This window comes from Monodelphis domestica, chromosome 1 (genome assembly GCF_027887165.1).
Source record: "Monodelphis domestica isolate mMonDom1 chromosome 1, mMonDom1.pri, whole genome shotgun sequence".
Taxonomy (NCBI): Eukaryota; Metazoa; Chordata; class Mammalia; order Didelphimorphia; family Didelphidae; genus Monodelphis; species Monodelphis domestica.
Window position 1 is genome coordinate 269215599 of NC_077227.1, and position 14476 is coordinate 269230074.

The 14476-nt window shown below is 34.8% G+C and overlaps 1 protein-coding gene across 5 annotated transcripts in view; it reads left to right on the top strand.

Moving 5' to 3' along the window:
* Positions 1 to 14476, top strand: part of PCNX4 (pecanex 4) — a 37135-nt gene that overhangs the window by 19195 nt on the left and 3464 nt on the right. For all 5 annotated transcript variants that reach the window (XM_056810846.1, XM_056810847.1, XM_056810845.1 and 2 more), the window contains 3 exons: positions 762 to 1125; positions 9452 to 9555; positions 10933 to 11966. In XM_056810846.1, the coding sequence (XP_056666824.1) occupies positions 762 to 1125; positions 9452 to 9555; positions 10933 to 11966 (1502 nt within the window). The remainder of the gene's footprint in view (positions 1 to 761; positions 1126 to 9451; positions 9556 to 10932; positions 11967 to 14476) is intronic.

Below are 14476 nucleotides of genomic sequence, written 5' to 3' on the forward strand. Positions count from 1 at the left end.
TGGAATGGGGAGAGACATAAGGCAGGGAGACCCACCATCAGACTTGGAATAATCCAGATATGAAGACACAAGGGCATATAGCACAATGATGAAAGTAGCACAGGAGAGGCAAGGGCGTGCATAGAAGAGAGATTTTAAGAAGGTAGAAACTACAGGATTTGGCCACCAATTGGATATGAGGGAATGAAAATGAGAAGTCAAAAATGACATGTTGGGGGCCTGGCTAACTGGGGGGATGATGGTGCCCCCACTATTAAAAGGAAATTAGCAAAGGAGAGGGTTTAAGGGAAACTAACCTATTTGGTGAACTGAACCACATTTAAGGAAAGGCTTATAAACTGGAAAGAATCTACAACAATGGTTCTTCACCTTATTTTGTGTTGTGTGAGATAGGAATGGGAGGACCATATCACTATGCCTATTGAAGTCCCATATAAAGCTAGAAGATGGAGAGGAGAGGAAATTCAAACTGGCAATTAAACTCATTGAAGATGGAGAAATGTCCTGTGGATAGTGATAAATTTGGATAGAAGTACCTACTGTCTTCTCTTTTAGAATTAAGCTTCTTGAGAACACTGATGGTTTCATCCATTGTGTTTGTATCCACAGCACCTGGCATATAGTATATGCTTAATAAATTCTAGATTAATTGTTAGGTTGTGCCAGAGAATTCTTGTTCATCTTTGAATTGGGACTCTGAGATCTCTCCCAATTCTGAGATTATGAAATAGAAATATTTGTCTTGTTTTTAATTTTTGCAGGTTGGTATTATTCATGATCGACTATTTCAGCTTATCACCAAATTGCAGTTTGCTATAGCTGTTCTCTTGACATCATGGACAGAGAAAAAACAGCGTCGAAAATCTACTACCACTTTAATTACAGTCAATATCATCTTCTTTCCAGTTGTGATGTTCGTCATAGTTCTTTCTACACTACTTTCTTCTCCTTTGCTTCCCCTCTTCACCCTTCCTGTGTTTCTGGTTGGGTTTCCAAGACCAGTTCAGAGTTGGCCGGGACCAGTAGGTGCAACAGCATGCATTTGTCCAGATACAATTTACTATGAGCAGATGGTCCCAAGTCTGAGTGCTGCACTGGGATCTGCAATGGCAGCTGGTAGTTTAGGTAAGTGACTAAGCTGTATTTGAAGTATTTTCATCTCTGAATTTAATGTAGAATTTAATATGAAATGGAAAGATAATTCACAAGAAAGAAAACTTGAGTCTTTTGATTGTACTGACATATAAAAATTAATTTTTAAAAAATCTGACAGGCCCAAAACAAAAAACAAACTTACTTTATATTCCATTTTGAGTAAAACTTCCAAGGTGGTCAGAATCTTCATTTTTTGTTATCAGGAAAAGTGAGAGTTGGCAAATGAAAAGGGTTCATCTTACTGATTAAAAATAAGTTGTGATTTCTATAACAGTTCAGGATTCTGTCCTGTAATCAAAATATAAATATTTTTTAAAGAATTCCATTAATCTGAGGCAATTATAAATAGAGAAATTCAAGTACAGGGAATAAATAACATTTTTAAGAGAATTAGCATTGTAGATTCAGTTGGTCAGTCAGTAAACATTTATTAAATAACTACTATATGCCAGGTACTATGCTCAGTGCTGGAGATACAAAAAGAGACAAAAGAAAATTCCTGCCTCAAAGAGTTCACTGTCTAATGGGGAGACAACAAAGAAAAAATATGAATAAGCTACATATGGGACAAAGAGGAAATAATAACAGAAGGAAGCATGAGAATTGAGGTATCAGAAGTTGTAATGGTTTTATGTAAGTGAGATTTTAGGTAGGACTTGAAGGGAGCTGAGAGAGAATTTGCCAGGCATAAAGGACTGCCAGAGAAATTAGACAACCAGAGCCAGGAGATGGATTACCCTATTTGTAGAACAAGTAGTCCAGTGTCACTGAATTGAAGAATCTGTGGCAGGGAATTAGGGGTAAGTTAATTGGGAAGGTAGGAGGGATTAGGTTATAAAAGGCTTTGAATGCCAAATAAATAACTATATTTTAACTTAAAGGTGATAGGGAATCACTGGAATTTATCCAGTTAAGGAAGGTGACATGGTCCAATCCGAACTTGGAAGAAAATTAGTTTGGTAGCTGGGGTGAGGAAAGTCTAAAAGCAATCAGACCCACTGGCAGTCTGTTGTCCAAGATGAGGTTCTGCACCATATAGCAATGGCAGTGTCACAGAAGAGAAGGCAGAGTTTTCAAGTGATATTAGATGAAATTGACAGGCATTGGCAACAGCTTGGATACAGAGGGGAAGAGATGGAAAAGAGTCCAGGATGACCTCTAGGTTGAGAGCCCAAGGGACTCAGAGGATAATGTTTCTCTCTACAATAACAGGGAACATGAGGATGAAGGTTTAGGGGGAAAGGTAAGTTTGATTTTGGAGATGAGTTTAAAATGTCTACTACGCTTCCATTTCAAAGTATCTAAAAGACAGTTGGAGATGTGAGATTGAAGTTCTGCAGAAAAATTAGGACAGAAAAACATCAGCATAGAAATGGTAATTAAATCCATAGGTGCTAAGATCACCAAATGAAGTAGTATTGAGGAAAAAGAAAAAAATTTCCAGGACAACCTGTGGGACACCTATGGTTGTATTCTGGGTAAGGAACCTGCAAAGGGGACCGAGGAGTAGTCAGATAGATAGGAGGAGAACCGAAAGAGTGATGATGTCCAGAAAACCTAAGAAGAGAATATCAAGGAGGAGAGAGTGATCAATAATGTCAGAGTATTTCAGGAGGACAAAGAGGTTGCAGGGAGGTCAAAGAATATGAAGATTTTGAAAGGGCTATTGGATTTATCAATTAAAAGATCATTAGTAAGTTTGAAGGGAGTGGTTTTGGTGGAATGGTAAGATCAGAAACCAAACTGTCAGGGTTTAAGAAGAGCAAAAGAGGAGGGAAAATGGAGATAACTCTTTTCAAGGAGTTTAGACATAAAAAGTAGAAGAGATATAGGATGATAGTTAATGGGGATGGAAAGATCAAATGAGGGTTCTGCAAGATAGGGGAATGTAGACGTGTTCTAGGCAGTAGGAAATTGGAAATAAATGATAGAGTAGTGGGGATGATAAAAGGAATACTCTGTTGGAAGAATTAGGATAGAATGGGTAAGTTAAGTAGAAGGTTTAGCCTTATTAAAGGAGGGGTGAAGGAGATAGTGGCAGAGATATATGAGTTAGGAGATGAAGAAGAGGGAGCTCATGCCAAATATCCTTGGTGTTTTCTGTAAGATACCAGGCAAGAAGCTCAACTTGAGAGGGTAAGGGGAGAAAACTACAGGATGTTTGAAAAAGTTTGGAAGAGCCACTATGGAAAATGGGATAGCAAGTTGATAAGATTATTGGAATTAATTAAGCCATAGGGCTAATGAGGACCATTTGGAGTAATTGGGATCGTAGTAGCTAAGGACAAGGTAAAGAATAGTGGATAAGGTTTCTTTAAGGCCAGATAGAATCTGGAAGGTTGCCAGTTGGAATTCAGGGTAGCCTGAGTAAGTTGATTTTCCAACTGCTAATGGACTCCTGGAGGTTTTTTTGCCTAGGAGGAGTGCTGGTGTTTCTGAAAAATCCCAGTGGCAAGTGAAGAAGAAAAGCAGGTTAGAGTTTCTGGAATGATTGTGAGGATAATCAACAGAAAAGAGAAAGAGAGACTGTTTTCTCCTTTGTGTGGCTACTGAGAGGGCCAAGCCATTTTGTGGCTTAGGTCGAAAAGCCTAACTAGGCCCAAAAAGGCTGGCAGTTGACAGAGAGAGTAAATAACTGAACTGATTTAAAGCTGAAATAGATTTAAGGAGGCAGTAAACTTAATTACATAACTGAGAAGATTAGTGTTTTAGCATAGGATATTTAGTATAGACCCGGGGAATTAGTAGTACTTTAAAGAGAATAAGGAGGCTTTGGGGAAACCCAAACAAGAAGCAGATTTGTGAGAATCAGACAGGAGTGGGAAACTTAGCCCCTGTTAGATTTAGGGATCCTATCCTCAACTGTTATTACCTTTCCTCAAACCTTTCCAATATTTATTAAATAGAGGGCAGTTATCCTTGCATAGGCCAAAAACAGTTACATGGAACTTCAGTAGCCACAAACTATTAGACACCTGCCCAATCTATTACAAATAATAAAAGATACTGTATCCAGTTAACATTCCTGGCTATTCTTATTTGTAACTTTCTTATTTGTAACACTCTTATAGATAGATTATATTAACATTCTTGGCAAGCTAAATGAAGATAGAGCCTAAAGAATTGATACTAGTATCCATAACAGATACACAGTCAGGACTTTTTAAAAAGCAATTTTTTTCCTTCACTGTCATCCTAGATGGTACTAAAGAGCCAGTTAGTCACAGCCACAGCCTAGAAGCCTGCTTTTACAAGTAGTGACTTCAGTGAGCAATGTGGTTTTACAACACCATGTACCTGGGGGTTGTAAACAAATTATTTTACTTGACTATTCCTTCTTATATTAAGGGAATAGCATTCCCTAACTGCATGATAGGACTGCTTACCATTATGTTATTGGATTTTTTGAGCTATATACCATTAGTAGTGGGTGTAATACTGTTATTGTTACTGGTGAAGATGGTACTCTCCTACATCTTCAATTTAAAGAATTGAAACTACAGTAAATATGATTTAGCGAATTAACCTTAAAAGTGAATTACCTAGAGTCTATAATACAGAAATATGAGACAGAGAAAAATGGTACCGATAAACAAAAGGGCAAAACTAAATTAAAGAAAGAAAACAGCAGAACTAGAGAAGAGTGTGGGCATTTTTTACGTTTGAGAGAGATTCCAATGATGACCCCTGTCCATGAATTAGTTAATGTAGTTAAAAGACATGCTATTGTCCCAAGTCCTGCAACCATAATCTCATCAATTCCCAGCCAGGCAAAATATTTTTTGTATTTTTATTCTGTAATTTTATCCCAATTACTCCAAAAGGTCCTCATTAGCCCTATGGCTTAATTAATCCTGATAGATAGCTATAGAGGGATTACCTAACAGCAGTGAGGTCCCAGGTAAGATTACATAACATAAATTTGTGGTAGACCCAGACAGAAAAGTCATGTGATTTTCTCCACCTTAGTCTAGTAGCATGTGTGTAAGAATGGTAGGAGTGATCAAGGCTGAGGCTTGACAGGGAGCAATCAGTGAAATGATAATGGGGCTAGGGACATGAGGACATGGCAGAGTTAAATTGGTTTACCAAGGGGTCAAGATGAGGAAAAGATGTGGCAAGTGCAGAAGAGATGGCTTGGGAGAAAAGTAAGTGGTTGAGGGATTGGAGGTAGCAACGAGGAGTAAAAGTGGGGCTTGTAAGGAGTGTCAGAGGGAGCAATAAAAAACCTCTGAGAGAAGAGTGGAAAAGAGGGAACTCCTGGCAAATGGCCTCAGTTTTTTTAAAACCAAGTAGTGCCTTGGAGTCAGGAATATCTAGGTTCAAGCTCATCAAACACTTAACCACCCTGAGCCTGTAGTAACTCATTTTTATCTCATGAGATTGTCATAAAAACAAAGTGAGATTATAGGTAAATGTTTTTCAGATCTCAAAATACTATGTAAACATGAAGTTTTTCATTAGCGTTATTAATAGTAAAGTAATAGGAACCATATATCATAATGAAAAATATCAAAAGTTAATGTTTTATCCACTAACATGCTGATTTCATCAGCCTTACCAGGTTGTTGAAAAATAATGTCAAAGAAACAAAACTTTTTTATGTAACTTTTTCTTTTGTCCTTGCCCTACTACCCACCAAACAAATATAATACTAAAAGTAATGCTTTTCAGGAAGAAAATGGAATATTTGATGGAGGTAAACTTACTCTAAAATAATATGGCTGCATTGCAACTTTTCTCCCTTGTATTAGTTGTTCAATAATTCTCAAGATCATTTTGAAGAAAAGGTATAATCTGGTAGCTGATATGTAATCTCATGTGGTTCCTAAATGATGACTGCTAACTTTCTAGCAAGGAAGAAAGAGTATATGTTCTCTACCCTGGTGAAACAATTACTTGGAATTTTTCTAATTATGTGTTGAAGAAATTTAGAAAAACAATTTTAAAAGAAAAATAAGAACCAACATCACTCTTGGCATTAATATGCTTTCTCTTGAAAAAGGCTGAATTATTTTAGAGTGATTACCTACTTAATTTCTTTTTTTTAATGATACTTTACTAATTCAGTTAATTTCATCCAGTTAAAAAAGATTATCATTAAAATAATTAAATAGCTCCTGCATATCTCCCTTTACCCCCATGCTATTTTAGGTACGGTCCAGTCTGTCTTTAGTGATAGGACTATTAATAACAAAGTGAAAGGGAGAAAAATAAGTATAAAACCCTCTAAGGCACTGGTTTTTAAACTTTATATTGTAATGGTTCCACCTTTAAGCATGCCCTCTCTTTTCACAAAACAATTTATACAAATAATTTATTTTTTTATTCAAATATTTTTTTAATTTTTTAATTTGAATTTTTATTCAAATAAGTGAATAATTTATTACAAGTGTGTCACAAATAAAATATTAAACATACAATAAAATAAGATACATAGATATATATTTGTTAATAACTGGGCAGCTATGTGGCATAGTAGATTAGAGTGCCAGGTCTGAAGTGAGGAAGACTCATTTTCCTGAGTTCAAATCTGTCCTCAGACAGATAATGGGGTGCAACTCTGGGCAAATCACTTAACCGTTCATTTAACCCTGTTTGCCTCAGTTTCTCATCTGTAAAATGAACTAGAGAAGGAAATGGGAAACCACTCCAATATCTTTGCCATGAAACTTCCAAATAGGGTCATGAAGAATCAGAGATGACTGAAACAACTGAACAGCAACAAATTTGTTAATAAAGTCTTTCATGATTTTTATATTTCATATAACAACTGTTGTAAAGTTATTAATATAATAGATTTTTTCCTTCACAAAGTTTCTCAAAATATGTTATATTTATAATATTGCTACTCATAATTCTTTTCCATGTGCTAATTAAGAAAAATATTTTCTCTTTCAAGTAGCATTCAATAGCATAAAAACCCATTTCTCTCATTTTGAAAATCATAAGGAAATATATATTGCTTTAAGTTAGAGAACTAGTTGTTTACCCTTAGCTAAAAATAGTAAGATTATCATATTCAAATGCTTGTTTCAACTTTCTGTCACAAAGTAAAAATTAGATCAAAATTATCATTTATTATTTTGTAACATATCCATAGCAAATTTATTTCTTATCCAGTCATACTTAGAAATATGTAGGTCTTTAAAGTAAAAATTGCTTCTCTCTATCAGTCAAGTGATGACTGATTAGTTCTACTTTCTTCTGTTTCATTTGCAAGTCAAGGAGTTTTAAAATTAAGAATACATTAGCTAAACTCTAACTTTTTAAAAACAGTTATCTTTATTTTGTTAGTTTACAGTATGAATCAGAGGATATTGACTACTTAAAATACTCCCTTTTTCAAAAATATCAGAAGAATTTGGCATAAAATGAAATTGTTTCATCCTTATTATTATTATTGTTTTTTAAAAGGGCATTTTTTCCTTTTGACTAAATAAACTTTGAAGTTTATTTGGCATAAGAAAAGCAGTATGTTTCATAACATCCTAGAAGTGTCTTATGATCTGCTCCCATATTTGCAAATAACCTTCCTTTTAATGCATCATTTTTATAAAGTTTATCATTCCTATAACAACTTTGAAAACTGCAATTCTTCATTTCTCAATACATAAGATTGATTATATAAATCATGCAATGTGTCCAAATTGTATAATAGGCTACATTTTTATAGTGTATTATAAACTTGTATTTCATGCTGACATCAATTGGTAATTCTGTTATTGCATAGACCAATGCAAGTATCCTTTATTATATAATGTTCATTTAAATTCTTAGTCACATTGAAATTTTTTCCTGATTTAGCATTATCAGTAGGTTTTCAAATCAATCCATCAGTAAATCTTTATTGTTTACTTTGTGCTGTGTTTGGGCTACAAAGAAAGGAAAAATATTCCTTGCCATCATAAAGTATATATTCTAATGGGAGAGACAACATGTAAATAACTAGATAATAGACAAGATACATACATATATATACACAGAATATATGGAATGTCATCTGAAAGGAAAAAGCATTAGAAACTAGAGGGGACTAAGGAATGCCTTCTGCAGAATGTGGATCTGAAGATGAATCCTTGAAAGAAGCCAGGGAAAAAAGGAGGTAAGGAGAAGAAACTTTCCAATCATAGAAGACAGATGGTGCAAAAGCACAAAGGTGAGAGATAGGGAAATAGAGTAATATATCTGAGGAAATCCAAGTAAGCCACAATCATTGGATCTTGCAGTATGTGGAGGGGAGTATGTGTAAGAAGACTGGAAATGTAGGAAGGGTCAGGTTATAAAGAGTTAAAGCCTGCTGGAAAGATAAGGAAAGAAATGATGACATCCTGACCTAAGAGAACCTAAATGAGGAATCAGTCAATAAACATTTTCTAAGCACTTACTGTGTGCCAGGCACAGTACCAATTGCTACAGATGACAAAAATTTATAGCCCCTAGCCTCGTTCTAGTACAGAAAACTATGTAAGTAAATAGATGTGTACATGATATGTACAGAGTAGATGGAAAATCAAAAAGGCCTTCTGTAGAAGGAAAGCCTTGACCTTGGCCTTGAAGAACACCAGGAAGCTAAAAGGAAGGGAAAGGTGACCAGCAGGGGGAAAGCATTCCTGTCATTGAAGATAACTATATGAAGGCAGTGAGTAAGACAGGAAATAGATAGATAGAGGTGGGTGCAGGGGAGTGGGGAATAAGGTGTAAGAAGACTGTGGGTAGGGAAGGCCCAGGTTCTAAAGAACTTTAAATGACAAACAGGAATGAAGCTAATAAGGGAACACTAGAACTCATTAAGCAGGGTGTAACATAGACCTATACTTTAGAAAAATCATGTTGACAATCACCTTGGAAAATGGATTCAAGTAGAGAGACAGTGAGAAGGTTGTTGTGGTACTTCATGCAAGAAGTATTGAGGATATGAACTAGAATTGTTGCTATGCAAATGGAGAGGAAATATATATTTGAGAGATGTAGTAAAAGGTAGAAATTTGGTCATTTCTAATTGTTATTTTTCTGGGAATTTGAAAACAATTTCTATGCATAGCATAATAATAATAAATTTAAATCATATTAGTAATATAAATTGTTGAGCTTTCTGTGTTATAAGACTTTAAATTGATTTCCTTGCGCAGAAAATAGTTTTTCACTTTCGATTTTGAGCAAGAGTAGCAGGAATTAAAAGTCATTCTCCAAAATGCTGTCAGATGTGAAGGTTACTCTATTAATGTACCAAAATAAAAACAAACTATCTAACCCCCATGTAAAAATTAATTCACCTTTTTCTACTCAATTTTAGGTCTCGTTTTGCCTGGGTCACATTACTTATGTCGTTTTCAAGATCGACTTATCTGGATACTAGTTCTAGAACGAGGTTATACATATTGCTGTATTAACATTAAGGTCAGACCACTGAAATTCTCTCTGGAGTTGATATATTCAATATAAAAACATTTCTGTGACCAATTTAGTAGCTACATAGGAACTTAGAGGAAATCTTTTTGTTGTTAAATTTGAAAATAAATATGCATTTTAAAATATTTACAATGAAATGTCGTATAGTCTGTTAATAGATAGATAAGTGGCCAAAGAAGTTATTTAGACTAGTCACTTCTTTTCTAAGTCTCATTCTTTTTGCCCAAAGTATGATTCTGTAATACTATTTGGCTTACGGAATGAACAATGTATGCAAAACAGTAAAGTATGAGCTTTCTTAAATATGACTTAATAGAGTGAAATTGTTGCTAAAATTATCACTACAGCCTCATTAATAAGAAAAAGCAGAAAATGTGCCATAATATCAGAATAATTCCTACTTCTTCCTTTTTTGCTATTAAGCCAGTTTGTAGTATTGAAGTATCATGTAATATACCAGTGGGCCCTACTAAATAGAATTTCTTTGACCTTATTTTTGCCAGATAGAACAACTATTTGCATGATTTTATTTTTTATAGCAAAGTGGCAACTACCATTAAAGCTTCCCTACACAAATAGTTTGTGTAGTTTCCCTACACAAAAAGTTAGCAGTGTTTGAAATCAATATATGTAAATAGAAGGCAATGCTCAGTGTGAAGAAAAAAGAAATTTTCAAGTTGGTATATAATGTTCTGGAAATTGAGTTTATAAAAAATATAGTTGGTCTCTTAAATATAGTGTTCTCTCTGGTTGTCAGGTGAGTAATACTGTTATTAATGATTCTCTAATTTAGCACTCTTCAGTTGCCCATAATGACCTATAGTGACATACAGGCAAAGAAATTAGAGCTGAGAGATTAGATGACATGCCCCTAGCCTCAGAAGTAGTAAATTGCAAAGCCAGAATGCAAACCCTGGGTCTTTTGACTCTCCATTGTTCTACTATACCATGCTGCCTCTAGGTTTAAAAGAGAAGCATAGCTCTTGATTAAGAAATTCTTTTTATATGCCATATTTTTTATTAGGGGAGAATACAAAAATAGTCTTAAAGTTACTAACTTGTCTATGTTTAAGTAATTATGATCAATCAGTAAACATTTATTAAGAGTCCGTGGTGAGTGCTGGAGATACAGAACAGAGTTGAAGACAGTTCCTGCCCTCAAGGAACTTACAATCTAAGGGAGGAGTGGGGGGAGTGGAGGGGTGGAGAAAACAAGCAAAAGTAAAGAAATTTGGGTAAAGCAAGCTATGGTTCAAGATATGTGGGAAAATTTTTTAATAAGAAGGCTCTAGAATGAAGAGGAATTGAGAAAGGCTTAGTATAGAAGATGGAGCTGATTCAAGAAGTTTTGGTTTCTTCTTTCAGGGATTAGAATTACAAGAAACATCATGCCACACTGTTGAAGCCAGAAGAGTTGATGAAGTTTTTGAAGCAGCCTTTGAGCAAGAAGAATATGCAAGAGCACTTCCAATCAATGAGCACTTTGGAAATATTTTAACACCCTGTACTGTTCTGCCTGTGAGATTATATTCTGATGCCAGGAGTGTTTTATCTGGTGTAATTGATTCTAATGAACATTTACAAGAATTTAAAGGTGACCTCCTTAAAGTACTTGTATGGATGCTTTTACGATATTGCTATAAAAGATCCAACGCACTAGGGAAAGTTGAAATTGAAAATAATGGTGTGCCACCTCTAATCAGTAAGCCTGAGTGGAATAATTCACAATATCCTCAAGTCCCCAGTGATATAGATAGTTTAAATATAGACACACTTGATGAGTGGTCTGATAATGATGTTTTTGATGATGAGGCCACCATCAAAAAAGATAAAGAAAATGGGAAGTTAAAAGTTTTGCCAAGTACATCTTTACCTATTCCAGGATCAGTAGAATCACAGAGCATATCTGGTAAGTCAGCAGAGACTGTTTCAGAAGACAAACTATATAAAGCAGTTGCATTGGGACTTCCTGCTGTTGACAAAGGGAAGCAAAGAGAGATGACACACCTTCCTCTGTTGGAATTTAGTTGTGCTCATTCACAGCTGTTAAGAATACCAGAAGAATGGCGATCTAGTTGTTTGCCCAAATCCAAAATTAATGAGGTAAAGCAGTTATTTCCAGAAGACTGGTACAAATTTGTTTTAAGTCAATTGGAATCTTTTCATCCAAAAGAAAACCTTTCAAATATACCTGAAGAAATAGCAAAGGATGAAGTTTTGAAAGACTTGTATTTTCACCTAGTGATGTCTTGTTATTTTAGTTTTTTTGGAATAGACAACACGCTCCCTAGCCCTAGCCACATATTTAGAGCTTATAATAGTGGCATTCCTTGGTCACTTGGTTTAGACTGGCTAGCTGAAAAACCCGAACTGTTCCGACAAGCACTAAAAGCTTTCAGGTAAGAAATAATTTTGATTCCTTGTGACATGATATTGATAATTACTTTCCCTGAAGTCCTTTAATTTCTTAGAAAAAAATGATCTTATTTTTTTTGTTTAACATTAGATAGTTCATACCGAACACTCCCAAATTGCTAAGAATATATTCTTTGAAAACATTTACATAATAATGTCATTGCTTATGTACTTTACAAATCACTTTTACAGTTTGCTGATTGTTAGAGGAAAGGAAGGGCATATGCTTGAAACTTTGGTAAAGTGGACCAACTATCAACCAACATAAGAAAATCCAAGTGGGTGAAAAAGTAGAATGTAGAGAGTTAAATAGCGAAAGTGAGCAGATTGTAACACATTATAAATGAGGGGCTTAAATTTGAAAAGCCATGTGTAGAACATAATCAGTAGAACAATTAATACAATGATATACCAATGAAAATCTAAAAAGAATATGCATTTTGATATAATAACAATTCATTTGGAGCAATAAAAGATCTAGAACATCAAAAGAATTAATTGTTTTAAAAAGATATAAGGATGAAAGGAGAATAGCACTTTTAGACCTCCGACTATATTATAAAGCCACAATTTAAAAAGTCATCTGGTAATAATTTAAAAATAGAGGTGGAGCCATGAAACAGACTAGACAAAGGAGAAATGAACAGTGGAATTCAACACCCCAGTGACCAGTAAATCCCAAAACATAAATTCCTTAGGAAAGAATTTTCTATTTGATTAAAAACTGTTTTTTAGGAAAGCAATCTGGCAGAAATGAGACTTAGACCTACACCTTATACTGTATTCCATAATATATTCCAAATGGATACATGACATATTAAAAACCATATTAAAACAATTAGAAGGAAAGCAGATCATATACTTTTCATATAAGTTTTGTATATTACACATATTTTAATACTTTTTCAACATCTTGATCTTTTATGTTTTTTTACTTTTTAATTTTAGAAAAATACTATTTGTTATATGGCATAGTTCTCTAGGGAAGGGAAAGATACTAGAAGAAATTATGGTTATATTAAAAATAGATCTCAAAAAATTTTATTAAAATGAAAGTTATATATTGAATTTATTTTATGCCTTAAAAGAAAAGCAAGTTCCATAGCATGGGAATTTGGAGTTTCATGTGCAGTATTCTTCTATTGTAGAATATATATGAACATGGTCATTTTATTTGGTGTTTTAGTTAAGAACAAAAATGAAACGGAAAAATTTTTTTAATTGTATAAAGGATGTAATCAGAGAAACATATGACCTGAAAAAGAAAGATAGGCTGGTCACATAGCAAAAGTTAAGAAGAAACTGTGGAAGAAGAAGCCTGTTGTTTAGTTGCTTTTCATTCATATCTAATTCTTTGTGACCCCTTTTAAAGTTTTTTTTGGCAAAGATAGTGGAGTGGTTTGCCATATCCTTCTCTAACTCACTTGACAGATAATGAAACAGAGGCAAGCAAGACCTGCCTAGTGTCTGAGACCAGATTTGAACTCGGGAAGATGAGTCTTTCTGATTCCAGGATTGGCATTAATCCACTGCATCACTTAGCTGCCCTGTGAACAGCCTGTGGCCCCTTAAATGGTATATGCTCAATGTCAAAGAAATCAGGAATGGCTCCAGCCAACTCCATTGAATGTGCTTCTTGTGGTATATTCATGACAGTACAGAGAGTAGTTACATAGCTTGGGCTGTGTTGATAGTGGAGGGGGTTTTTTGTTGTTTGATTTTTTCGTTGTTGTTGTTTTAACCCTTACCTTCCATCTTGCAATCAATATTGTGTAGAAGAGTGGTAAGAGCTAGGCAATGAGGGTTAAGTGACTTGCCCAGGGTCACACAGGTGGGAAGTGTCTGAGAATAGATTTGAACCCAGGACCTCCCATCTCTAGGCCTGGCTCTCAATCCACTGATATGGGATAAGAGTGGTCTTTTAAGAGTTGCTTTAAGTAACTCCATTTTTTCCTCTATTTTGGTATATATTACCTCAATAAATATTAGAAGATCTGCTTCCAAATAAGCTTGCTCCCTTTAGCATCTCTAATTACTACAGTTTTATTTTGCAAAGGAAGACTTTGATAGCTCAAGGAATTCTACTTTATCTTGTCTCATACAGGATTTATGATTTTGATCTAGTGCAAAGAGCTGTGCATATTCCTTCTTAATAATAAGTGATAAGCATCCCTTTTGTTTTAACTTCCTCTGCTGCTTTATGACAGACATCCTCTTTGACTCACTTAAGGAATGGTTGAATGGTTAAAGAAATGATTTATTCAACAATTTAGTCAATTCTGACTCATCATGATCCTGTGGACCATACCACTGGAATGGTTTGCCATTTCCTTATCCAGCAGATCAAGGCAAACTTGTCCAGGATCATATAGCTAGTACATGTCTGAGGCCAGATTTGAACTCATGAAAATGAGTCTCCCTGACTCTGGGCCTGGAATTCTGTCCCCTGAGCCATCTAACTGCCCCAAGTGAATGGTAGAATAGTATAGATGTT